This window comes from Anolis sagrei, chromosome 5 (assembly GCF_037176765.1).
Source record: "Anolis sagrei isolate rAnoSag1 chromosome 5, rAnoSag1.mat, whole genome shotgun sequence".
Taxonomy (NCBI): domain Eukaryota; kingdom Metazoa; phylum Chordata; class Lepidosauria; order Squamata; family Dactyloidae; genus Anolis; species Anolis sagrei.
Window position 1 is genome coordinate 161103000 of NC_090025.1, and position 27861 is coordinate 161130860.

At 39.7% G+C, this 27861-nt stretch overlaps 1 protein-coding gene across 1 annotated transcript in view; it reads right to left on the reverse strand.

Moving 5' to 3' along the window:
• Positions 1–26280, reverse strand: part of SREBF2 (sterol regulatory element binding transcription factor 2) — a 30532-nt gene extending 4252 nt beyond the window's left edge. The window contains exons 1-18 of the mRNA XM_060777139.2: positions 26019–26280; positions 16083–16472; positions 15074–15255; positions 14120–14260; positions 13642–13866; positions 13184–13298; positions 12801–12982; positions 11854–12046; positions 10251–10432; positions 9472–9745; positions 8961–9130; positions 8366–8534; positions 7896–8007; positions 6656–6765; positions 4606–4738; positions 3375–3543; positions 1667–1852; positions 154–265 (exon numbers count right to left, since the gene is read on the reverse strand). Of these exons, the coding sequence (XP_060633122.2) occupies positions 154–265; positions 1667–1852; positions 3375–3543; positions 4606–4738; positions 6656–6765; positions 7896–8007; positions 8366–8534; positions 8961–9130; positions 9472–9745; positions 10251–10432; positions 11854–12046; positions 12801–12982; positions 13184–13298; positions 13642–13866; positions 14120–14260; positions 15074–15255; positions 16083–16472; positions 26019–26103 (3130 nt within the window). The 5' untranslated portion in view covers positions 26104–26280. The remainder of the gene's footprint in view (positions 1–153; positions 266–1666; positions 1853–3374; positions 3544–4605; positions 4739–6655; positions 6766–7895; positions 8008–8365; positions 8535–8960; positions 9131–9471; positions 9746–10250; positions 10433–11853; positions 12047–12800; positions 12983–13183; positions 13299–13641; positions 13867–14119; positions 14261–15073; positions 15256–16082; positions 16473–26018) is intronic.
• Positions 26281–27861: the final 1581 nt, after the last annotated feature.

The following is a 27861-nucleotide window of genomic DNA, read 5'->3' on the forward strand; positions in this document are numbered from 1 at the left end:
ACTTGCATGCAACATTTTTCTCCCTACTTGCTACATAATTTTTTTTCTTGACAAGACCCTGGTGTGAATGTGAAGCTGAGTTTAGACTCTACAGAAACAACAACCAGTTTCCACAGCTGGGCAAAAAAGGAAATGGCGCAAGAGCTTACTCACTTTGTTTGGTGCTCTGGGGAGTTCTGCGCCTGAGACTGTGCTCCAGAAGCTGATGAGTTCGTGTAGGACTGGCTCCTGCCATTAAACGCACAGTTGCTTCATGTAGGAACACCTAAAAAAGGGGAACAAATAATTACGGGTAGCCTCTACAATTCAGGTCCTTGTGCCGCCAAAGATATGAGCACATACTTTTATTGTGCAATGAGATCCAGAAGGTGTGGCCCTCCAGATGTTCTGAATTATAGCTTCAATAATCCCTTGCCAACAGTCATGCTGTCAGAAGTTTCTGATGCTAAATCCAAAACATTTGTTGATGCAAAGATTCCTTAATCCACCTTGATGCATTGATGTAAACCAACTACTGGCCATCCTCTTAGCTATTTTTCCCTTTCTCTGAAATTTAGCACTCTCTTATTTCCCTATGATGCTCAACAGTATAGGGAGGTGTCTTTGAAACACAGGGCATACTACCCAAATATTTCTGACCCAGAGAAAATTTACACTCTTCTCCAGAACCACTGACACTGTTTCTCCACATAAACCGAATTGTGTCATGAGACATTAGACACGAGCCTGTCTTCTCAGTCCTCACCCCTCCCATAAGGTAAAAGTTTCCCCTTGACATTAAGTCTAATCATATACGACTCTGGAGGATGGCGCTCATCTCCATTTCTAAGCCAAAGAGCCAGCATTGTCTGTAGACACCTCCAAGATCATGTGGCTGGCATGATTGCATGGAGCACTGTTACCTTCCCACAGAAGCGGTACCTATTGATTTACTCACATTTGCATGTTTTTGATCTTCTAGGTTGGCAGAAGCTGGGCCTAACAACGGGAGCTCACCCCATTCCCCAGATTCAAACCACCAACCTTTCAGTAAGCAAGTTCAGCAGCTCAGCGGTTTTTCCCGCTGCACCACCAAGGGGCCTTACCCCTCTCATACGGCTGGGATAATATATGCACATCCAAAAGAAGCTCTTGTAACAATTGCCAAAACAAACAACATTGTTTTGAACTATCATATACCTGATTATATAAACAGCAAGCTCGAGGAAACAGTGCTGAGCTACATAACTATTGCTAGCCAATAGTAAACCCTGCAACACAATAAGGACCCATCCAGAATAAAACTAGTAGCAAACATCCACTGAAAACATTGTGTTACAGATGTATTAGCTGAATGTATGTCTCTTTTCTCTCCAATGAATTCAAGATGGTAACGCACAGCTCTTCTTTTCCTCCCTTTAGTCTTACAAAAAGCCAGCAAAATAGCTGTGTCTGAGAGACAGACTGGCTCAGTTACCAGTGAATTCAAAGGCTCATTAGGGACATGAACCTGGATCTCTCAAATCTGTTTTAACCACCATAGCACATTAGCCCTTTGCAAAATAAAATTCCTGGTGTTTTCTTTGAGCCACTTGCTCCTCTGTCTTTAAAAAAGGAAACAGAAATTAATAGGATAAAGCAACATTTCATAATTTAGAGCCCTGCAGTACATGCAAAGGGGTCTTACCTTACGATAAGCAGGTCTGAAACTATGAGCCAGCTTGCGTAGGCTGCCAAGGTCACGTTGGAATCCCGTCAGTTCAGAAGCAGAAGCATGGTAGGTCTCTCCTATTGCTTGGCTGGAATTTGTTTGTTTCTGCCACAGAGTAGTACGGAGCGACAGCAACAGGTCACAAGTCAGCAGCTGAATCATCTGCAAAGAGACATCCCCATTCAGTGATAAGACCACAAAGATGCTCTACCATGTTTGACAACAGACGCATATAGGCATCTCAAAATATTCTCAGGGTCACCTGACAGAACTAGGTGGGGGGGGGGGGGGTTGCAAGAAAAGAATCCATATGGCCAATAATATCAAGTCTATAGCTTGATGATCACACCGGCTTCGTATCAAAATGTAACTCACCATGGATATGACACTCTGAATGGCAAGGAAGTGTCTGCTTTATAACCCAATCAAATCAAAAACATACTGCCCTGATAATCATACTTTGCATGCTAGAGTACAACCCTTGTAATGGACATGTCTGTAGTTTGCTTGAGCTTTGCTATGGCTTTCTTGAGACTTTGCAACCTACATATACCTCTTGCACTTGCAGATTAAAAAGCTGGGGGCTAACAGAGAAAATGAAATGGTGTCTTGAACCTCATACTTTGAACTCAAAAGTTCTTAGGAGATTACTACCACACTATTCAAGCCTAGGGAGCCAAAATAAGTGTTCGTTTCAGATAATCTAAGATATTTCATCTGTAGTGGAGAGATACGGTATGCCTCTGTACTGCACTGCGGAAACATTGCACGAATACTGCTAGAACATGCAATGCAACTACAATGCACTACAGCTGCCACCCAACAGTAACAAGGGGTCTGAGTTTACCATCTCACAGTTCCAGAATTTAAGAAGCCCCGCTTTACAAGCAGAATAGTACAAAGAAAGGCATGAAAAATGGTCCAGCTCTCTAATGTAAGGGTTTTGCCTGGTGGGCAGGTACTGGAAACTAATTGTGGAGCCTTCTGTGACAACAGTTCACTCAGAAACCACAGAGAGCAAGAACCAGAGCCAAAGAAGCATCCACTATGCTTCTTCTGCACAAAACAATGAACTGAAAATTGATACAATGCTGAAGTACTGTTGAGTAAAAAAAGACCAGAGCTCTAGTAATTTACTGGGGAAGACAAGGCGACATGGCTATGGGACCAAGCCTTCAGGCAGAAAGATACAACAGTACAAGAATAAATAGGAATAAGTGCACTTGACAATAGGAATGGCTTCGGATTATGATTCTGTATTATGTGATTTTAATGCTATATTAGATGTTTTAATTCTATGTTTTAATTGTTTTAAATCTCTATTTATGTTCTATGTTTAACATAATTTTAATGGTTTAATTTATTGTTATGTTATCATTTTACTTATTATGCTTTGGCTTTACATGCATGTAAAATCTTGCTATTACTTGATGTACACCACTTTGAGTGTCCCCCCCCCCCCCCCGGGGTGGGAAAAACAGTATATAAATGCAGTAAATAAATAAATAAATAAATAAATAAATAAAATTTTATTTCTTCCTTCATGAATTAAGAAAAGAATAGCTGCTGTTTCATCTAACTCTGAAGGATATTTGTTAGGCCTCAATTCCACTCAACACGAACAATGTATGCATATATGTTTGTGTACAGATAAAGAACAGATGTGATGATTAACTGTACTTACATTGTTAAGACCTGTACTTGAAACTCCGCTGCTCATGTTGAGGCTGTTCCAAAGGTGAGTGCTGGCTCTCTCGCAGTGGGCAAAAGAGCTTTGCTGCCCATCTGCCTTGCTCGACAAGGAAGCATTCATGGCTTTGCACACATGGAAAACAGCTTTCACAAGACCATTCCTAGAGAGATAGAACATAGCCAAGAACAACATCAGTAGTTTCTAAACCAGTCAGACCACAGACAGTTCTCATCTAAAGGGAAATAACTTCCCATTGTTTTTAAAGATCTAGTATCGGTGACCTCTGCAAATACTTACAAAAGTCCTTCTGGTGGCAGGCTAAAATCTTTTTATTCAGACAGGCTTTTAAAGGTGAAGGTTTTTAAAATCAAATCAGGGGGTGCTGTGGTTTTTAACTTTAATATGTTTTAATGGATTTAAAATGTGAATTTTGAAAATATTATTTATATTTAATTCTGTTTTAATGTTTGCATATTTGCACATTTTAAATTGTATGTTTTTAAAATGGTATGTATTTTAAATTTAATGTTTTTATATTAAGCCGCTTTGAGTCTCCTTCAGGACAGATAAAGCGCGTTATAAATAATAATAAAGTATGGATGAAGAGGCCTGCACAAACCAACAAGGGAGGGCACTCCAACTTCTAAATGCCCAGAGCCAATAATCACATTGCATCTTACAGGACAGCAAATGTATAATTCATAAATGCACACAATCTGCATTACTAAAAATTAGTTTGTGGTGTGCACATCTGACACATGAAACAGTTCCTAGCCTTCTCAGTAGTGAAGAGCAACCTGGCTTTTCTTTAAACCTGTTTACTAACTAAACAATTGCTACACTGATAGATCCTACTGTCATTTCCATCACTATCCCAAAACACTTAACATACTTCAGTACAAAGTGGTACAGGTGAGAGACAGAACAGTCCTCTATGAAGGAATTATAATGTGGACAGTCTCTTTACAGACACCAAATCAAATCCTGTTAACATGTGCACTGAAATCAAACAATACAGTGTTGAAAAGCTCTAGCTTAGAATGGAATTTAATTGAAGGGCTAAGACACAATTCAGTTCCACAGAATCTGACCCAACTCCATAATGTTTATGGCAGTGTGAATGTGTGCCAGGCTAAGAAACTTTCTGCTTTTTTTTTTTTGTTCTTTTATGGTTCACGTCCATCAGGAAAGGTTGCAATAGTAATGTAAAAAAGCCACACACTCCATCATCTCCAAACATTTGGGCATTCGCTCCACACTGGTAAACTGGGATCTCACAGCAGCGTCATCACCCCTCAACCAGCTGATTGTCATTGTGATTGCTGATGACCACCACCTGCAGACAACATCAGGACCTACATAGATAGAAACAAAAAAAATATATATGAAAAGGTCTAGCGATTTGTTTCTTTGAAATGGAAGTATTAACAGACACAACATCTCATGTTTCAATAAAATATTTTATTATAAAACATATGCAATAATCCGTTTCCAAACTACTTCCACATATTTAGGATGAAACTTTCATATTCCACTAGGCATGCTGATTGGGATTTATAGGAGTTGTTCAAATTACCTGGAGACTCCTAATCCCTACTTTACTACAAAACCTTTAGGTAACAAATGATCAGAGCATTCACTCTTGAGATCTCAATGAAGAAGTCAGTACCCATTTGCATGCTGAAAAGAAAGCAAGATTTATAAGAGCAACTAAATACGCCCTGGAGGTCTCCACAACTGCTGCTCCAGCCTAACCATGCAGAAAGGAAGACTAAAATGGTGCACTGAAATGTAACTGGACACTTTGTGTCCTGAAAAACAAAAATACTCTCCCCACCTATCTCTCCAATGTATCTAAGAGACTCACTAGTGGATATCAGAAATTCTTTATTAATTCTATTTTCATTACCATCTATCACCAAAGACAGGAACTTTTAAATTACAATAAATACTGCTATTCCAACATCATAATTTATTTGAACAATATAGTTTAAGAATAGGTTGACATATCTCATTCCTTACTGTTATTTACTAGTTCCCATGTACAAAGAAGTGCCATGGAAAAACTGTACAGTATGACCCCGGAACCATATGTTCTATCACCACCATTCCTTCCATGAATACCTCAAACCAAGATAATAATGAACCCTACATTTTGACTATACATGGGCCAAAAGCATACTGCAGAATCACACTGGAAAACCTAAAGAGACCCAGAAATATTTCTGAAGAGGTCTATTAAGAGGATCAGATAGGAGGAGGATTAGATCTCAACATATCCTCGATCAGACACAGGAACTGCACTTTGGCGCTGTTTGGTTGTCATATACCATCATCACATTGTTTTATACAACTTCATCCATCATTTTATGCTTTAATCTTACTTTAATTATTTAAATCCTTGATGTAAATGTGCATGATGAGGTTTATGTGTTTTTTTGTTGTCATTTAAGTTTTTAATTTTATATTGACACTACTTATTTGATGTTTTGATTTGCTTTGCTGCTCACTTTGGCATTGAATGTTTGCCAGGTTTTTTTTTCTCCCCCCCCCCCCCCCGCTGCTCCCCCCCTCCCCCCGGGAGATAGAGTGAGTTACAAATAAATTATTATTATTATTATTATTATTATTATTATTATGCATATTTTAATCAATGCTAAAGATTAGAAATTGATTTTGAATTTAAGAGAAATTACTAACTTAAGATACAATTACAATGTGTGATAAAATGTTGTACGCCTTGAATTGTTTTAATAATTCAACTGAGTATGCAGAATAGGAGGGCAAAGCTATCATCAATTTTGTAGAGATGTCACCGGCCCCCCGCCCCGCAATCATCTGCGACCTGCCAGCTGCAGCCAATCCATCAGAGTCAAGGGAAATGAGGGATGCAGAGACATCCCATCTGTTCTGCTAAGAGACCAGCAACACTGGGCTTCCCACTATCTTTGACCTGTTTCTATGTCATCTATTCACTATATGAAATTTGTAACCAAGAGCTAGTTTCTCTGTTCGTTTTATTCTTTCCTTTTCTCTTTTACTTTGAGATCATTTTTATATTATAAACCTCAGGGTGACACTGCTTCATTGCTGATCTTTGTCAGTCATGCTGCAAACTTTTTCATTTGAAGCGCAGGGTGAAATGCTTCAAAGAAAAAACAATCAAGTTAAACAAGAGCAATTTAACATAAGGAGCAATGATCTCTGGTAGTGAAGACTTACATCACAAAGGTAATAAAAGATATGTGGGGAAGTCCATAGCAGAAACTTACCTAAGGCTGACCTTAACACAGAGCCTCCGGTGAAGGGCGGAGTTCCATTGCCCAAAGAGTCCACAAAAGAGTTAAGTAACTTCAAATATTCCAAAGCATTTGAGAATTCACTGCAAACAGAAGTTGCCATTTTACTAATGCTGAAATTACAAAACCACTGTATTCCAGCTCCAGTGCACAGTATCCTATCCCCTAGTTTGGCCCAATTAATATCACATTCATCTGTTTTTATCCTAATACAAACTGGTCTTGGAAGCCACACAATTCCAACACCTTGAAGTCATCTTGGTAAAGGCATTTCTACCATGTTCACAAGTTCATTGTATTTTAGGTCTGCATCCTGCCCACCCCCACCATGCATGAAGACATACATATTTCTGCATTAGCCTTTCTTGTTTTCCCATCATCCTTACCACCCAACCTTCACTCTCATTGGATTACATGTATACCTGGGAAGTTACCAAGGCAATACCCGAGTCCTCAATACACATGTTCCCTCCTCTCGCTCTAATGGCAAATGTAATTTCTCTAATAATCTTTGAATGCAGTCACTGCCCCTTCGAATGGTGATCAGATTATTAGTTTCTTCCCTGCTCCACAAGACATTTATCCCTCATTTCCTCAATCCAAAAATGCATCTCACTGAACACACATCATTTCACTTCGAAATTAGAGGACTGTCATATGTTCAAATGAGACCAGGATCAAGGTAAAGACGAATTATTTTGCAAGTATGGCCACAGCCTATGACAATGCAACACAATTTTACAGTAATTTAGTTTGTGTATGTGTGTATGTATATACATAGAAAACTTTAGACATAAATTCAGTTGTTGCCACCATTCTTTTCTTTTTTGGGGAATAGCTGGCACTGATTTCAAAATCCTGATGGGTACAGCTTGTTCTATCATGGAAGAATCACAATCCATAATTATGCAAAGTATGTTTCTCTCAAAACAGAAATAGTTCTCCAATGGGCCTTGCCAGGCACAAGCACGCAATGGCCATAAAAATGTCAACAATGCACAGGGACCCTTTATTCCTCAGACTGGGTCTGCATTAATGAGTTATCTGCAATCTTTTGCAAATCATCCATCATACTGTTCAGTGAACGTGACCAGACTGTGTTTTTTTCTTTTCCCAAGAGTAGTGCTCCATACCACAGTGCTCCTAACTAAAAAGCTAGAGACTTCTGGTCATCTCCTGGACAGAAATACTGACAGACTAGGCTATAGCTTACCAGGGCTCTTCATCATCATGGCCTACAGTCCCCTTTGGAACCACAAGGGACTCAAGAGCTCTCTCCAGCAGGTTTTCACAGAATGCTTGGTGCACTTGTGCAATGGGATCAGCTGCAGATAAGAAAACAATTAGAGTTTTTTTCTTCAGTCATAAGTCCAACAGCCCTTTAGGGCTGCAGAAGTAAAGACAAATCCCCTGAAATTCCCAAGATACCTATTTAGAAACAAAAAAAGTATATACCGGTTCCTCAGACTTGAATCTCTCCCAAAAACAATTGCTGCCAAATCCCGCCCTCCTCCTTTTTTAAGAAACTGGAATCTAGACACTTATTCTGCAAATTCTGTTATTACTAGCAGCATTCATAAATAAATTTACATGAACATTGGCTGGCAAAAGAAAACATTTATGCATTTTATACTCCCCTAAAATATGGTGAAGGGCTTAATACAGAGCAGTCCTGGCTCTCACCTGGATTCCTCTGAGTACAGTATAAACTCTCCTTAGCAGCAGCTTTCACCGTCCAACTCCGTTCCACAAAAAACTTTTGTCCCAATGGGTGACACAACCAGCGCAAAGAATCGGGAATGGCACTACGCTCAGAACTACATACACTCTGAGCTTGACTTAAGAAATAACTCTGGGAAGAAAACAATTGCAAAGGTAAGAACAGTGCTGAAGGAAAGATGGCACAAAGAAAGCAATCCTGGCTAAAAGTATTTGGTGCAGTAATAGCGATCCTGGCAAGCAGTAATTAGGGACTAACAGAAATTCAATTCCATTTTCATTTCACATTATTTATTATTTTTTTATTTACTATATTTATACTCCACCCTTCTCACCCTAAAGGAGACTCAGGACAGCTTACAAGTCAGCAAAAATTCAATGCAGCATAAAACAAATATATAAATAAAATAAACATATGCATTAAAAACCATAAAATTATAAAACATTTCAATATTAAAACCAATTATTAAACAGCATGCAAAACCAAAAGCATGGTTTAAATACTCCATGGTATTTCCCTGATCTAACTCTGCTGGGAGGATTAAAAAGATTCACTCACTGCCAGGAAGCCCAGTTTACCACCACAGCGAGTCTTCAAGCCAACTGCAGCCGTCAAGTGAATCTCTGCCAAAGTGCTTGGTGGGATCTTCTCTTCTGCACATTCAGCCAGATTCACAGCACACAAAGCCATGTGCAATCCTGAGTATGCTGAACTGGATGGAAGCTTACCTGCATCAGGAGTCAAGAGCATAAAGGATCATCCCCTTTGCAAATGTTATTTGTGCTATGATAACACGTGCAATTAATGTATCATGTTGCTTTATTCAGGAAAGCCTTTTAGATACTGAAATCAAAGTTCACAGCATTTTCACGTAACAACCTATCATGCAAAGCCTTGATATCTACAATTATTATTATTATTAATAATAATAATAATCAAACTATAAAAAACACTTTGAAGATTCCAGGATTATAAGATTTTTACTACAGGGGAAATGAGTCCAGAAATCTAGGTCACTACACATACTCACAGAAAATGCCACGTACTGTTTCAACACTTTTTCTCTTACCTGTGATATGGAGCTGATGGAGCTTATGGTATGCTAAAGCTGCATCCCGTGCACTAGTTTTGGCTTCATCCTCAAAACCCACAGGAGCCTCTGTTGTGCGCCTCTGTCGTGATGTCCTCTTCAGCAACCAACGCACGAGTCCTAACTTTTGAAGACTGTATCGGATAACATTCCAGGACAGACTGCAGGCCAGGTCTAAACGAGAGGTGGGAAGTGCCCGACCCAAGGCGGAGAGGCACGTTTCTAAATTGGATGCCGCAGCAGCAAAATCTCCCTATGGACAAAAAAAGAAACCAAAGCAATGCAGAGATTTTTAAGGACTCAATGATTTCAAAGTCCACTTCCAAAGTTGTTTTAGCACCACAGATAGACATGTTGTTCTGATTCATTGATATTTTATACTTTTGCAACCTGATGTATTTTCCACTGGACCTTTTATCTCTACCTCTTTCAAATATGGATATAGCATATGTAAAATTTCAAATGGCAATTAATATAACAAAATAATATTCATTGGAGAGGATGAAAAAAGACCTGTGGGTTTTTTGTATACTGTTCTTTTAGAAATGTTATATCTAATCTGCAAATAATTTCACAAGCCTATCAAAATCTACCTACTTGTATCATTCATTTCAGTTCAATTCCAGAAGCATGACAAATAACAGTTTATTTTACTAAGTTAAATGGGAGTGGATTTTACACATCCTTCTCTAAAAGGAGCATAGAAACATCACAGGTTTATTTGTATGATTTTAACAGTGTTCCAGGAACTGCCTTACTTTGGCTAAGTCCAGGTCTGCCTGCTTCCGATGACGCCAGAAGGTTACGGATGATCGGGAGTGCAACCGGGTCACTGGCTCTCCATGTACTAACAGTTTTATGAATACGCTCAAGACAATAATGCCATTCACAAACCAAAGGATCAGAGTGGGCATCATCCAACCAAACCAACCACCAGAACCTAAGAAAAAAGGAGAGTTGACAGTGCCCAATGAAATCAAGTCAGGCAAGAAATGGCAAGTGACCTTTAACATATTAGAATAGTCAAGCTGGAATTAATTGTAACACTATAAGTAAAACTGTGTAATCAAATATTGATGAGATGCTTCCTAAGATGATGAACTCTAATAACATTTGCCTCCAGGCCGTAAGCCCAAAAGGAGGTACATAGGTGAATGCAGAATCTCAGGTATTTTTCTTCACTCAGTCATTTTCACAAGCTGTTTTACAAACTTAGGAAAGTTTAATCTCGTGCTGCTTATATGTTCTCTGCTATTGCCTGAAAAATGTACAAAGGCAAACTGCTCTAACAAAACCATCCTATAGCATTTGGAAGACAAAAAAGCATGTCTGAACTCTAAAGATTGTTCCCAGAATTTTACAGATAATTAACTTCAAAAAGATTTTTTGGAAATATGATTACCTCAATGATACCTAGTCCACATACGTATCCTACATTACTGTGACTACTAAGCATCATCAAGCACTTCCAAAGGGGTTTCTTGGCAAGATTTGTCCAAGTGGGGTTGCCACTGAGGCTGAAAGAATGTGATTTGGCCAAAGTCATTAGTAGTTGCTATAGAATTCGATTCTTGGTTTACCAGAGGCCTAGTCCAACACTCAAACCATCACACTATAGTGAATCTTCAGCTATATATTTTTATATACTCCTTGCTTCTTTTTGTTTTTGTTTCATTTCTTTTTAATTTAATGAAATCTTTGAAAAGATTCTTGCCCCGAAGCTCTCCTCTGGGATTCCTTGTCACCTGCACTGCAATGGGCAACTACAAAAGAGGATGTTTCCAATTATGATACCTTACAGAACTCTTTCTGTCAGAAAGACTTGCCTTATGCTTTCAGACACCAGTCAATTATTTCATTTTTATAGATTTTTAACCTTTAATACTGCCATTAGGTATTTTATTAGCAACTGTCAACTGCTCTGGGTGATATAAAATGTTTTACATAAAGAAAATAAAAGACATTTATACATTACAATAAGGGGGATAATTGTGGCAAAACCACAATGTATGTGTACACAGAAGCACATGCCCAACTGAAGGCAATTCTGATTGAAAAAGTAAACCCCATTAAAATTATTTCACTGTACCACCAAACTAATTTGTTCTTGCGAGAACACTATTTCTATAACCCCCAACTGTTATGTGAATATTGATTTATCTTTACTAAAGCAGATTATCGCAATAAGGTTCCAAATATAACTTTAGGAAGAACACAGATTAGTTCCTCAATATTTGCCTAATAAATTCACTCCATCTACTCTTGAACTGTTCATGTTCAGCTTCTGTACTGGATCTTTTAAGAACTCTAAACACTTCAAACAAGCACTGTTGGATATGCGATAAAGTTTGAGTTTCTGACCTGAATCTATCGATAGTGTACTCCTCGCAGAACCGTGACGTATAGGACCATCAGAATCAGATGTCCTCTGGGCCTCCAGCAAGGAAGTTAGAGGATTGAAGGAAAGGCAGAGGAATGTGAGAGCACAAAGCAGCATTCGTGAACGATCAACCATTCCCAGAGCAACAGCTGGAGAGTCAGGTTCATCTTTAACCTAGGCCATGGTAAACGAGGAAGGGGAGCGAAATATATTTTAAAGGGAAAAATAGGTACAGAGTGCAGAAACATAGGAGATACTTATGTGTCTAAGTTTTGACTATTTTTAAAACAGTGAATGTATCAGATGTCTGTTTTCTATCCCCAAACAATAAAACAGAGATAAAGTCCCACAAAGGGATACTGTTCACTTGCTAATCCAAGAAATCCAGTGTTTGTATTTGTACAACCAGCAGAATGTAGTATATTCAGTTATTACAATTTAGCAATATCAAACCTATTACAAAAAGAGTCAAAAGACCAATCTCAATATCTTGCCTAAATCATGTTTCTAAGGGATGATGGCTAAAACAAGTGATCTGTTGTTGTTGTTCCAGATGAACATGTTAAACCTATAAATGATGGAAATAATGACGCCATCTTCATACTTCTTAAAAGGGACACAGACGTGTTACTTAAATCTTTCCATAAATGATCTGTAGATCCAAATCTTTTATTATTGGCACAGAGCTTTGCACAATCTGAGCCTAGCATGACAGATAGTGATAACATCACATAACTTCTTAATTTTAGTTTTCCAAACGATTCATTCCCCTACAATAATAATTTACTATAGACAATTGATGCTGAGCAAATGGAGCAGTCTTCCATCTCAACTGGTATGCACATTACCAACAGGACCTCTGGCCACAAGTGATATGCAATCCTTTCATGCACTTTCTATTCCAATGTGATATGAAAATGTTAACTACCTTTGCATCATCCAGCAACGGGCTTCCAGGCTCTGAGTCAATTGAGTAAGGAGAAAAGCCAGCTGGTGAACCAGAATCAGAGGCTGGAGGAGACATCAACAGAGCATTTTGATTGAAGTCATCCATCTTCAGATCCACATCACTGTCCACCAGACTGCTTAGGTCAAAACCCTTCAAAAGCTCTGTAAAGAACAGATATTGAAGATATCAGCTACTGAAGCTCACAGTGTTGCTTGTCATTCAGTCCTTTTCTATAAAAATGTGCTCCCTCCTTTGATTTTTCAAACAAAGCTGGGTAAGCATAATCTACCTCCACATCCCCAAAAATGTAAAAGGGGAGATGGGACTAATCATAATTACCCTCACCACTTGAAAGACTTAACTGTTTTTCTGGTTAGCCAGTTTCAGGACCATGTTTTCTTGTCGCAGCTTATGGTTAACCTGCTGTAGATACTTAATGTAATCAATGGCCTTCCTCAGTACACCAGACTTGTGCATCTGTAAAAAAATAGCATACATTAAGGAGAATGTATTACATGTTTAATAAACATGATCCATTTGGGGGTGCTTTGAATGCTTCTTGGCAGGGGGTTGGACTGGATGGCCCATGAGGTCTCTTCTATGATTCTATGAAATAATGCTACAAATGTTCTCTCAGAGCATACTAACAAAACAGATTAAAAAGAATTTCAACAGAGGCTTCAAAAGGAAAATCGAGAGATAAATTCAAATGCATCTATCTAATTTTTCTAACAGAAAGCAAGTAGGCAAATGGGTTAGGGGCCACTGCAATCTTCCTGTTTTTTTTTTTTTCAATCAATAAGAAATAAGAAATTCTTACTTTGGCATCTGTTCCCATTACTAGATCCTTCAGTTCTATGATCTTGTCATTTATAGATGATCGATATCGCTTTTCAATTATATTATGGGTGGTTCGCCTCTCCCCTTCCTTGGGTGGTTCTGGCTGCTTGGTACCACCAGGCACATGTTTGATTGGCATCTTCTCTTGGCCTCCCATCATCATAGGCATTGTAGTCAAGATGGTCCCATTGCCACCAACTAAAGTCTAAGAAGGCAGTAACAAATTCTATGTGAGGCAATTAAAGTAGCAAGTAACCTCAAAATAATGAAGACTATAAAGAATATTAAAAATCAGTAGTAAAGTTTCAGTGCCTGCTGCATAAATTACACTATTTTCTGCATACAGCTGTGTAAGAAGAATAAGAAATTTGCCAGGGTGTGCTTCCTATCCTTAGTGATAACTCTCATCAGTACTTTTCAAACTCCCTATGAAAAACAATGCTAGAGTCCCATGATACCTGCAGGGCCGTTGTCTGAAGAGGCGTGGTCAGAGCTGTGAGGGCTGGATTCTGAACAGCAGTCATTACAGGACTGCCATCAGCTTTCAGTGTTGTTAAGACAAGAGAATCTGTCTTGATTATCTGTGGCTGCACAAGGACCTAGAATAAGAAAATATGGCAGAAGCTTAATACAGCAAAGCAAGAAAACAATTCTACACTGCTGCGAATGCAATGCTCTTTTTGGTAACCGATAACTGTCTGATTTTACTATAGGGATTCCTCTAAGAAGAAAACACCTACAATCACTTTTTCAACGCATCACTATCCCAACTTCTCTCTACATATATCAGAGGTCAATATAAACTCACAAATGAATCAACATGTTTCTTTATTAAAGTTCTTGACATAAACATAATTATGCCATTAATAATGTAGTCTAGCTTCCAATGTGGCATCCAAAGCGATATTCATTCCCGCTTCTGAACAAAAAGGATGTTTTAACCCTGTTGGCTAGGGAGGCAGATCTAAAAAGTGTGGTACCTCATATGCCAAAAACATTCAGAAATGAAACGACAAAGACTTTTAAAATCTCTAATGCACATTTCCTCTATGTAACATCACAACTGATATATTTCTAATGTACCAAACCCCATTATGTGGCAGGTTTAATTCTAGAATTATTTTAGTTGTAAATGCTGGCCATTTCTGTCAAAAAGTTCCCCTACTCTTTCTTCTGATATAATTCTTTGCTGTTCATTTTCCTATGGCAGCAATAACTCCCATTTCAGCTCATCAGTTACCCACTTCAGGGTGCAGAGTAACTTCAGTATCCAAAAGGCCAAACCATTTCCACCAGTGATGTTATTTCCTGTCTTGGAATGGAAGGAAGAGTTCCTATATACACACAGATGTCAGTGAAGTGAGGCTAAAGGAAACCTTTCCCCTATAAAATTACAACCTAAAACTACTCACTGGAACTTGCTGGACTTGAGGAGCAGCTACTGCCTGGACCGTGGCTGGTGTCAGTGTCTGGATGGTGCCATTAGCTGCCTGTGTCAATACCCTTTGAGCTTGCACAGTCTGAACTTGCTGCTGAATGGTGACTGGCTGAACTTGAGAGGAAGTCACCAGGCTTTGAACCTGTGGCTGAAGCACTAAAAGCATAACAAGAACAATCTGATTAACTGCATGATTAGGAGCATATTCAAAGGAGGCTACAACTTTCTGATACCCTAAATCAATATTACATGAGGAACTTTCAGATACGATGTACCAGCATTTGAGCAATTCAATCTGAAAATACCCATACATCAGCAAATCAAAACCATCAAGAACTCCAATTTAGTCCGACTTTTCTTATTTGATCCACCTCATCTTTTTTAAGTACTGTACCAGAAATAATGTGTTAATTGTGGTTTACAGCACTATTCTATATCTAACTGCTAGGAAACATCTTTTTGGCTCCATTTAAATTCTAATATAAGTTCATAGTTGGCTTCTGTTGCAAGATGAAATGATAATGAAAACGATGGCCCACAAAGCACTCACACTAATCCTTCCATAAATATATATTGTTGAAAGTGCTGATACTAATAAAAAGGCATTACTTTCAGCACTTCAACATTCACTGTATGTTCAGCACTCTTCATTATGAAGTTGTATAGCCTTCGATATACAAGATAGATTTTATAAAGTGCTATTAGATATACTGCTTCAGTTTTTCAAATTCCCTACCTATTCATGCAGAGCGCTCTATCACTATTCATGCAGAGCGTCCACAGTAAAGGTTTCCTGATATATTTTTATCACATAAGACCGTCCCAGCAAAACGTACTTAAGTTTAGAAACATTTCAAACGTCATTAAAGACCTACAAAATATGTAACAGGAACTAAATATCGCTGCCTGCCTATTCATAACTATCTTTGCAGACTTTCAACAGCTGAGCTAGCTACAATGTACATTAAGTCTTTGAGATTTACCTTGAAAACTTGTGGCTGCATTCTGGTATATTACAGGCTGCTGAATGATGCGTGTCTGGGGAGAAGAGCTAAAAGTTGGAGTAATCATCACTGTTTGTTGCTGGAGTTGAGGCTGAACCTGTGGGCGAGGTTGAAGAGGAGGCGCAGTCCGTTGCGGAGCCGGTGTTGTGGCCACTGCCTGGGACACTTTCACTTGAATAGGCTGAAGCTGTGGGGATGCTGCATTAGGTGGGAAAGATTGGAGTGGCCCCTGACTATAGGGCCTCTGTGATGAGGAATCGGGTGTTCCACCACCGTTACAGGTATTGTTGCTCTGGAAGGTGCCACATAACTGTTCGGAAAACAGTTCTGGAAAATCTCCAACCTGGTTGCTGACAAACTGTAGCATCTCTGCAAATATATTAAATAGAAAAAATTAAAACAGCATGAATATTAATCAGTACTAATTATTCCAGAATCAGTCTAGATTCCTGACTGATAAAAGGCCATCTTCAGTAGTCCTAAGAGTGGTATGTGCAGATGTATACATGTGTGTATCACACCTGTTTCTTTTGAATGAGAATTCATTCACACCTCAAGTCTGACAGGACTGTTACAGCTACCTTTATTGTTTAGTTGCCCAAGTACAGCATATTATGCCATTCATTACCTTTTAACTCAGTATCAACCATTGCAATGTTTGGAGAGGGCATTCTTTTGATCCTTCCACCATCAAAGGTATACTTAGTGATGACACAGGGGAGAACTTTTTCTGTGTCTGCTCCCAGAATATGGAATTCCCATTTACAGGGAACTTGATGAGTTCCCTATCAGTTTTCTTTCTTCTTTCCTTTTTTTACCAGGAGGCAAAGACCTATTTGTTGAAACAGGCCCTCCACTTTTCTTTGGTTGTGGCAAAAGGGTTTTTAATGGGATGTGTGGAACTGATTATTTTTTTTAGCTGTTGGAACTATATGTTTTATTTGAAATTTTGTTTTAATCTACACTGTAAGCAACCTTAGGTCACGTTTTAAGGAGTAAGACATCACATAAATAAAATAACTGCATGTAGTGTATGCCAGCTGCCCAGGGGACAGATCTTGCCAGAAACCTCTATACCAGTTAGAGTACCACAATGAGTTATATGTGGAGCTGAAAACTGGAAATGTTGACTGAATTAGGGCATGGCTCTCTATTTATTAGTCAAGTCATATGGATTTAATCGGTCGGTACAGTTTTAAAACTTTTATTCTGGCTACCTGTTTTTCAAGCAGAATTGAAAATGTTTACCCTAAATGTTGCAGCAAACAGGTTGAGGCATACGTATTTGAAGCACTCACACAAATCTGCCTGTCTACGATAATTTACATAGCACCTGTTTCAGGTTTCCATCCTTCAGGAGGGAGGTGGCTTGCCATTTGAGACTAAAGTCTTTTCTGTCTTTGAAAAATTCCAGCTATAATACCTGTATGTCCTTCCAAGTGTTGGCTGTCTGCTGATTTAGATATCAAACAAAGGATTTTGTTTCTTCTTCAATCATATCTGCCAATATTTTGTTTGTTCTTCAAGTATTTCTTTTTTGTTGTTATTATCTTAATCATTCCATTGCTGCCCATTTTTTTCTAACCTGTTACCATATTAAATTATTTAAATGTAAGTATGTAACTGAGTTAAAGGACCTATCAGTGGTTCTCAAGCTGTGGGTCCCCAGGTGTTTTGGCCTACAACTCCCAGAAATCCCAGCCACTTTACCAGCTGTTAGGATTTCTAGGAGTTGAAGGCCAAAACATCTCGGGTTGAGAACCACTTATGGATATACTACAGGATCAATATAGATAAAATAGTTGGTTGAGGCACCAAAGGCTGAAAATTTGACTCGTGTATAGCTTAAAAGCTGACAATATTAAGGCTCCAATTGTACACGGATATAAAAAAGACATACCGAAAAATGCATTAAATCCCAACCTACACAAGATATCAATGGGTGTATCTCTCAACGTTTTATTTCTTAACAAAGTACAGTGATTGGAAAATGTCCACCTGATCAGAACAGATTTAATTATAACATTTATACTCCAATCTTCAACTGTAAAACCTTCCAATATAAAACAGGGTTGGGAAACTACCGTACATTATCTGCACTTGCTGCCCCTCCTTATCTCCCCATGGGTTGCACTTTTCTCTGACAGTGCTCCCAAATACTTTATCAACGTTCTTCCCAAAATGAAAACCTGAAGTGACAAAACTTCGTCCTTTTTCATATTTGAAGAAAAACAAATGCTTGGATCAAGTGGGGCTTTAGTTTAGATCCAGACCTTATATCACCATTTTTCTATTTGCCCCCAAACATGACATTTTGGTCAAAACAACAAATGAATGATTTTTACTTAGAAAAGCAATTTGGATAACAAACGTATTTTGAATCAGGATCCCTTCCCACTAACACATGTTTTTTCTTCAAAATATAAAACTGGACATATTAAGCACACATGTGAAAATACACTACTGACACCACATGTAATTTGGATACAACAGCCTTGGAAAGTCAAACTATAATCATAACTCTTCAATCCAAAATGCAATCAATCACTGGCAACTGATCAATAATTCCAGATAACCTGGTTGAAAAAACGCTCTGCTAGAAATTGCCACACCCAGAAGAGAGCACTCATTATAGACTAACCAGCTGTCCGAAGGCATCTTCATACATCGTCACATGTCTTTTTTCCTTCCTTTTTAGGAAGTATATGCTCCCCTACCTTCCAGCCATTCTACTTACTACTATTGCTGGAATGAAACATGCCAGATATTCATAGTCCACTAAGAGAAGTAACTTGTTTGGTTTTTTAAAAAAAAAATTGAGATGAGGTTAGGAAGCCTACGTGTTTACCACTATACTCATTCTAAGCTATACAACATGAGATCCTAAAACTTTCACACCCACAACCACAGCCAAAAGAATGTCAATGGCACAATCATGGAATAATATAGTTATACTTTTGCAACTGGAAAATGGAATTATAAATAACTATTTATTTTAGCTATTCATAGCCAGTTATTTTCAAGCTGTGGGTAAATGAGCAGAAGCTTTGTTAACCGATGTATGTCTATATTCAGAAACAAAATCATTACTAGGGTATCATGTTCTACAAACAAACTACACAGTGAAAAGTCCACTGAGGGCAAATTATGTTCTGGATAGAATAGAGCACAATGTTGAGGCTCAAGAGAGTTACCTGAAAATAGTGGGTAACAGTCTATCACTAGGTTGTTCTCAAGTATTCCTTGAAGAATACTACATAAAAAGGGTTACAGAGAAGAGCATGATAGCAAGACTAAAGAACAAACCCACATTGTGCAGGAAATATAGCTACTACATATACACTGCGTGTGTATGCACTTTCAGGTCACCTTTTGATTTATGGTGACCCCATGAATTACAGTTTTCTTGGAAAGGAATATATTGCTGTTACACCAAATTGTGGAAGAAAAACAGGCATATACACAAAAAAGGAAGTATGGGGTCCTGAACACAGGTCTTTAAATACATACATACATAAATGTACATCTATAGTACAAAGGGTTGGATACACTCAGTATTTAAACTCAATCCACTAAGATCCATGAGACTTCAGATAACATAGCTAACTTGGCTCCTCTTGATGCCAATGGGGCTAAAGTAGGTATGAATCGGAGTGCAATCTACGGTGTATATCATTTGTGTTTCTTGTGTAAATTACATTTAATAACACAATACTTGAACAAGATACTGTACATATTATACTGGTACTCTAACAGTATCAGGAAGTAATGACAGATTTGCCTCTTAATTTACTGACCAAAATTTTACTATTACAAACTCAACTGAAAAAATATTTAAATAATAGTAATATAGCATAATAATCATCACATCAAAATAATGCAACACCCTTGCCATGTTGGGAACTTCCAAACAAGAAGTCTTTTAGAGCTACTACTCAAAAGGCATTGTACAGCTAACCCATCTTTTCTTCTTTGATAGAGCTTTGTGGAAAGAAAAAGTATAGTACAGTGTTCCCTCACTTATCGCAAGGGTTCCATTCCAGGACCGCCTGCAATAAGCGAAAATCCACAAAGTAGGGATGCTATATTAATATTTATACATTATTTTATATATTATTTTCTTACCCGCCCTTCCTTAACCACCTCCCGGCCCATCCCAAGGGCACCTGCCTCCTTGGCTTCCACAGAGCCTTCGGAGCCACACAGGCAGCAGCAGGCCAGGGAGCCAGGCCTTCCTCACTACACCTCAGGCCACCTCACTTCCAGGCTCTGGCCTCCCTGGCCTCCACTAGACGTAAATATTTAATTTTTTAATTAATATTTTCAAAAACCCGCAAAACAGTGAGTCCGCTAAAAACGAACAGCAAAGTAGCAAGGGAACACTGTAGTTGGAAAACATGAGATGACAATTGAAAATTATGACTTTGAGAACCCCAACCCAGGTAAGGTTCCATGAATGAAGTGTGGTGACAGCATGACAAAAGCACCCTGAAATTTTCAAAATATGTCTTCAAAGAAAATCTAACTTTTATTTTACCTTCCCACACACCTCAAATAGTTATTTCCAGCACTTCTAGAGTCACATCTCAAGAAAACCCTTTTTCCCTTTTTGGCAAATAATGTATTTTCCACCTCGGTTATTTATCCAGTTGGAAAGTGTATAAATACTAAGACTGCAAGTAATGTACAAAAGTGAGCCAAGTGGACGTAACAAGGAAATAAGTGTTTCAGCAAAAGAAACTTTAAAATGTTGGATATTCCTATTTTAGTCAACCTAAATTGGACAAGATATAGGGACTACGTTAGCATTTCAGTTTTAAAATGAGGAGCAGAAAACTACTTTCTCTTCACAGCACAACATGTATATTGTTGGTGTTTGTTAAGCCAGAATGTTACTAGTAAAACAATTAAGGTAAAAAAGTGAACTTGAAAGCAGTGCAGATATAAACACCTTAACTCAAATTTGGATAACCATTTTAATAAGGAGGAGGAAGGGGGGTGGAAAGAAAAGAAATTGGCACCACCCTTAAAACTAGGTGTCTTTATTTTAATACAAGCTTTCCCTTGGATATAAACCAATTTCTTCAGGTGAAGTATCTAGTAGTATTAGGGCCTCAGTGTAAAACATATATACCAGTGCCAGATGTTTTGGCCTTCAACTCCCAGAAATCCTAACATCTGGTAAACTGGCTGGGATTTCTGGAAGTTGTAGGCCAAAACACCTGGGGACCCACAAGCTGAGAACCACTGATATATACTGTGGTTGTGGGAGGGTTAACACAGAGACGCATACCCTTGGCTACTTCTTTTTAAGTATTATTAAAGCTGCATCTTCCTGGTATAACTGTGTATGTGTGGTATGGTGTATCCTTTCAGTGTAACATGGTTTTGGGAGAATATGGATAGAATTGCTAGTTGTACGCACTGCTCTCTACAGTTTGTGAAAAGCTAGTGTTCAGCAAGCACTTTTAAAGAGAGCAGATGTTGCAACTACAAAATGGTAGACTTTTGTTCCTTATGAAGTATTATACTACTACCATTATTTACAATTACTTAAGAATGTGATTCTTCTCCATTACTTTTATCAATTGCTTTGCATGACATATCACTAAGGAATACTGTAAATGTAGAATCTCAAAAAAATATCGTGAGTTTGTTGAAAAGTACCATTCTGAGATTACTCCAATTTTTTTTCTTGGCAAGTTTATGGAGGTGATAGTCACCCCTGTAGTTCAATGACTATTGAAAGTGACCCATTTAAGGTGGAATCGGGTGTCAAACAGGGATGTGTTATTGCCCCAACTCTATTCTCCATCTTCATCGCTATGATACTTCACCTTGTTGATGGGAAGCTTCCCACCGGAGTGGAAATCATCTATCGGACAGATGGCAAGCTATTCAACCTCAGCAGACTGAAAGCCAAAACCAAGGTTACAACAACATCTGTTATAGAACTGCAGTATGCTGATGACAACGTCGTCTGTGCGCATTCAGAAGAAGATCTACAAGCCACTCTCAACACCTTTGCAGAAGCATACGAGAAGCTCGGCTTGTCATTGAACATTGAAAAAACCAAGGTGCTTTTCCAGCAGGCACCAGCCAACCCCTCTCCAATGCCAGTGATACAGCTTAATGGTGTAACATTAGAAAATGTTGATCATTTCCGCTACCTTGGCAGCCACCTCTCCACCAAGGTCAACATCGACACCGAAATACAACACCGCCTGAGCTCTGCAAGCGCAGCATTTTTCCGAATAAAGCAGAGAGTGTTTGAGGACCAGGACATCCGTAGGGATACCAAGGTGCTTGTTTATAAAGCTATTGTCCTCCCAACCCTGCTTTATGCCTGTGAGACGTGGACTGTCTACAGACGTCACATGCAACTCCTGGAACGATTCCATCAGCGCTGCCTCCGGAAAATCCTGCAAATCTCCTGGGAAGACAAGCGGACAAACGTCAGTGTGCTGGAAGAAGCAAAAACCACCAGCATTGAAGCGATGGTCCTCCGCCACCAACTCCGCTGGACCGGCCATGTTGTCCGGATGCCCGACTACCGTCTCCCAAAGCAGCTGCTCTACTCCGAACTCAAGAACGGAAAACGGAATGTTGGAGGACAGGAAAAGAGATTTAAAGATGGGCTCAAAGCCAACCTTAAAAACTCTGGCATAGACACTGAGAACTGGGAAGCCCTGGCCCTTGACCGCTCCAGCTGGAGGTCAGCTGTGACCAGCAATGCTGCAGAATTTGAGGAGGCACGAGTAAAGGGTGAAAAAGAGAAACGTGCCAAGAGGAAGGCGCGTCAAGCCAACCCCAGCCGAGACCGCCTTCCACCTGGAAACCAATGCCCTCACTGCGGAAGAAGATGCAGAGCAAGAATAGGGCTCCACAGCCACATACGGACCCACAAGAATATTGGAAGACAATCATCCTCGGAAAGCGAGGGATCGCCTAAGTAAGTATTTACAATTACTTAAGAATGTGATTCTTCTCCATTACTTTTATCAATTGCTTTGCATGACATATCACTAAGGAATACTGTAAATGTAGAATCTCAAAAAAATATCGTGAGTTTGTTGAAAAGTACCATTCTGAGATTACTCCAATTTTTTTTCTTGGCAAGTTTATGGAGGTGATAGTCACCCCTGTAGTTCAATGACTATAATAGGTTTTAAAGTACTGTACTTCCCTGTTCTCAAATTCAGGTATAATTCTGGCTTACTAAATTTGGCTGCAATATTACTAAAACTTTCTAACATTACTAACAATAAGACCTTAATTAGACCTCCAAAATGCAAACAGCGACCACCAACTATATCCAAGTGAATCAAGAGAAATAAGCAAAACTCTTATGTCACACCTTAAACCATTACAGCCCAAAGAATGCCTCATCAGTATGCCCCCAAGATGCCAGTCACACCACAATATTTTCCCAGAAATCTCACTATGACTCACTGCTGTGTAACACCAGTTAATACTAGGCTACCATTTACATATGTGTGTCCACCCAACAGACTCAATAATTCCATTTGTCATATATTTGATATGTATCCTTAGTATCCACAAGTGTAGCAATAGCACCAGCAAAATGACACAACTAAGTCCAAAATTTCCTCATCTTCTGGATATGTTTTTGCTGTTAATTGCCCCCAAGTCAACTTGGAAAGGCTGTCATAAGGAAGAGGGAGCAGGTTTGTTTTCTGCTGCCCTAGAAACCAGGGTACAAGTGACAAGTAAGGAGATTCCACCTAAACATTAGGAAGAACTTCCTGATTATAAGAGCTGTTCTGCAGTGGTACTTGCTGCCTCAGAGTCTGATAGAGGCTCGATGATCATCTGTTGGGGGTGCTTTGATTGTGCTTTTCCTTCATGGCAGAGGGTTGGACTGGTTGGCCCTTGTGGTCTCTTTCAATTCTATAATTCTATGGCTTATGGTGACCACATGAATGAGAGACTCCCATGTTGCCCTATCCTCCACCACCTTATTCAAGTCAGGGCCGCCCAGGCTTCATTGAATGAGGCTATCTCTCAGGAATGCAGTCTTCCTTCTTTCCCTAATATCCTCCACTTTCCATGCATAATATTTTCCAGTGAGTCATGTCTTCTCCTGACAAGGCCAAAATACGACAGTCTCAGTTGAGTCATCTTGGTTTCTAGGGAAAGTTCCAGCTTAATTTAGGACCCATTTATTCTTCTCTTTAGCAGACCTAGTTCTCTTCACTGCCCGGCTGGATTTCCCAGTGGCGCAATGGGTTAAATCCTTGTGCTGCCAGGACTGTTGAAAGGTCTACGGTTCAAATCCAGGGAGTGGGGTGAGCTCCCGTTTGTCAGATCCAGCTTCCCATGTGGGGACACAAGAGAAGCCTCCCACAGGGTGCTAAAACATCCAGGCGTCCCCTGGGCAACGTCCTTGCAGACGGCCAATTAATTCTCTCTCACCACAAGCAAGTTGCAGTTTCTCAAGTAGCTCCTGACACAAAAAAAACCTGGCTTTCACAAGCAAAATCTTCTGCACAGTGGCACAGACATAAAACAAACACCAAGGCAGTGCATTAACCATTCCCTATGCAACCCAAAGCTAATAAATATATATGTTGGGCTGAGTTACACTTACCAACTTACATACAAGTTCAACTTAAGAACAAACCTACAGATCCTATTTTGTTTGTAACTTGGTGACTGCGGGTATATTCTTCTGTGAGCTGCCCCAACTCCCTTCAGAGAGATGGTGGTAGCACACAAAGCTTTATTATTATTATTATTATTAGTAGTAGTAGTAGTAGTAGTAGTATTAGTATTAGATGCCTTTTACAAGATTTTACTTTTCACAAGTGATGTAAATGTATTTTCTGTATATATGGTATACAATACTATGGCATGGTAAATTAAAAACAAAAAGGAGTTATTAAATGCAGAAACCACTTTGTGACTTTTGTCTCACCCTACTGTAATCGTATTGTAATAGTAATTCTGGAGTCTATCAATATGGAAAACTGGGTGGGATGGGGCTTCAAGCAAAAACAATCCACTCCTTCAGACAAAACTTTTTTTAAAAGTACAGAATGTCCACGCTGTAGAATTAATGCAGTTTGGCACCACTTTAACTGCCAGGGCTCAGTAGTATAGAACAGGCACGGGCAAACTTGGGCCCTCCAGGTGTTTAGGACTTCAGCTCCCACAATTCCTAACAGCTGGTCTAACAACTATCATGTCAGACTACACAGAGAAGCCACTGAAATCCACAAGCATGTGGACAATTTCAACAGAAAGAAGAAACCATGAAAATGAACAAAATCTGGCTACCAGTATTAAAAAAACTCAAAAATTATGACAGTTAATAAAGAGCAACACTCAAAAAGCAGGGGAATTCTATACAAGAATCAATCAGGGCCAGCTAACACCTCCAAAGGATTTCACCATGAAGCAGTCAGCCAGGCTTTGAAGCTGCAAGGCCATTAAATGCTAATCAAGGTGGCCAATTGCAACATTCACATTTGCCTCAAGCAGACAAGAGTTCTTTCTTCCACCCTGGACATTCCACAGATATATAAACCTCACTTGTCTAGTTTCCAAGAAGTCTCACAACCTCTGCCACAGATGTGAGTGAAACATCAGGAGAGAATGCTTCTGGGACATGGCCATACAGCCCCGAAAACCTATAGCAATCCAGTGGGTAGGCTGTTAGGAATGGTGGGAGTTGAAGTCCAAAACACCTGGAGGGCCCAAGTTTGCCCATGCCTGTTTTATAGACTCAGGGAAGTTGTAGTTCTTTAACCTTCTCTGCCAAAGAATCCTGGAGCCTCACCAAACTCCACAGCATCGAGGCCTGGCAATCAAAGTGGTGTCAAACTGCATTAATTCCGCCGTGTGGATGCACTTCCGGCCTGCTCCTGAGGGGGGCGCGGGAGAGGGACTCACCGTCGATGTCTCCCAGCGTGAGCTCGTCGCCCAGCTCCGTTAGGGTCTCCATGGTCTCCATGCTGCTGAGCTCGCCGCTCTCCATGGCCAGCGCGGCCTCGGAGGCGCCGGCGACACCCGGGACCTGAACCCTTCCTCCTCCTCCTCCTCTTCCTCCTTCCAACCGGGCGCGGCTTCAGCGGAGGCTGCCTGCGCTCCCGGCCTCACAGGCCGCCGCCATCTTGGGCCTCCCTCCTTCGCCGAGGCCCCGCCCCTCCACCTGCCAGGAGCGCGCGCCGGGCTGGTTGTCAATGAGACCAGGTCCGCCTCGACCAATCAGCGCGCGGAGCGGCTCGTGGTGTGATGGCGCGTCAGCGATCAGCAGCTTGGCTTTGGACATGAGGGGCATCCCCCGCCCGTCCCTCGCCTGTTGGGCCTTCCCGGATTTGAATATGCATGAAGGAGGCGGGGAGCTCATGAATTATTCAGAAGTGGCCTGGCCATTTAAGAGCTGTATTATATACTGGTCCTCGAGAAAAGCCACACAACTCCACAGTTGGGCACCGCAAAACTTGGGCCCTCCCTCCAGCTGTTTTGGACTTCAACTCCCACAATTCCTAACAGCCTCAGACCCTTTCCTTTTCCTTAAGCGGCTGAGAGGAAAAAGGAAGGGGCCTAGGGCTGTTAGGAAGGGTGGGAGTTGAAGTCCAAAACACTTGGAGGGAGGGCCCAAGTTGGCCCAGGCCTGTTATTTAGTACTAGCCTTCCCCTGCCATGCGTTGCTGTGGCCCAGTCTGTGTATATGTGTTTTGTGTGTGTGTGCATATGCATATATATTTGTGTATATGTGTAGATATGTGTGTGATTGTGTTTATATGATCATATATATGACCATATATATGCAATGAACATCATGTTTTTATTTATATAGACTAGCTGTCCCCTGCAACACATTGCTGTGGCCCAGTCTGTGTATATGTGTTTTGTGTGTGTATGTATGCATATATATTCGTGTATATGTGTGTTTGTGTATATATGAATATATATGAAATGAACATTACGTTTTTATTTATATAGACTAGCCATCCCCTGCCATGCATTGTTGCGGCCCAGTTGTGTATATGTGTGTTTGCATATAAATGTGGTTTGGCACATGAGTTGTAATGTAATTTTTGTTTTTGGGCTTTTTAAGTCTCTTCTGCTGTGTTTTTCAGTGTTTTTATGAGTGATGGTCACTCGTTCGCCTAATAGATGTATTGTGTCCAAATTTGGTGTTGATTTGTCCAGTGGTTTTTGAGTTATATTAATCCTACAAATGAACATTACATTTTTATTTATATAGACTAGCCATCCCCTGCAACACATTGTTGTGGCCCAGTTAGTGTATATGTGTGTTTGCATATAAATGTAGTTTTGCACATGAGTTGTAATGTAATTTTAGTTTTTTTGGCTTTTTAAGTCTCTTCTGCTATGTTTTTCAGTGTTTTTATGAGTGATGGTCACTCGTTCACCTGATAGGTGTATTGTGTCCAAATTAGGTGTCAATTTGTCCAGTGGTTTTTGAGTTAATCCCACAAACGAACATTACATTTTTATTTATATAGACTAGCCATCCCCTGTGTATATGTGTTTTGTGTGTGTGTGTGTGTGTATTTGTTTATATGTGCATTTATGTGTATTTGCATATACATATATATGTGTGTGTGTAGTTTTGCGCATGTATTGTAATGTAATTTTTGTTTTTTAAGTCTCTTCTGTGTTTTTCAGTGTTTTTATAAGTGATGGTTGCTCGTTGGCCTGATAGGTGTATCGTGTCCAAATGTGGTGTCAATTCACCCAGTGCTTTTTGAGTTATGTTAATCCC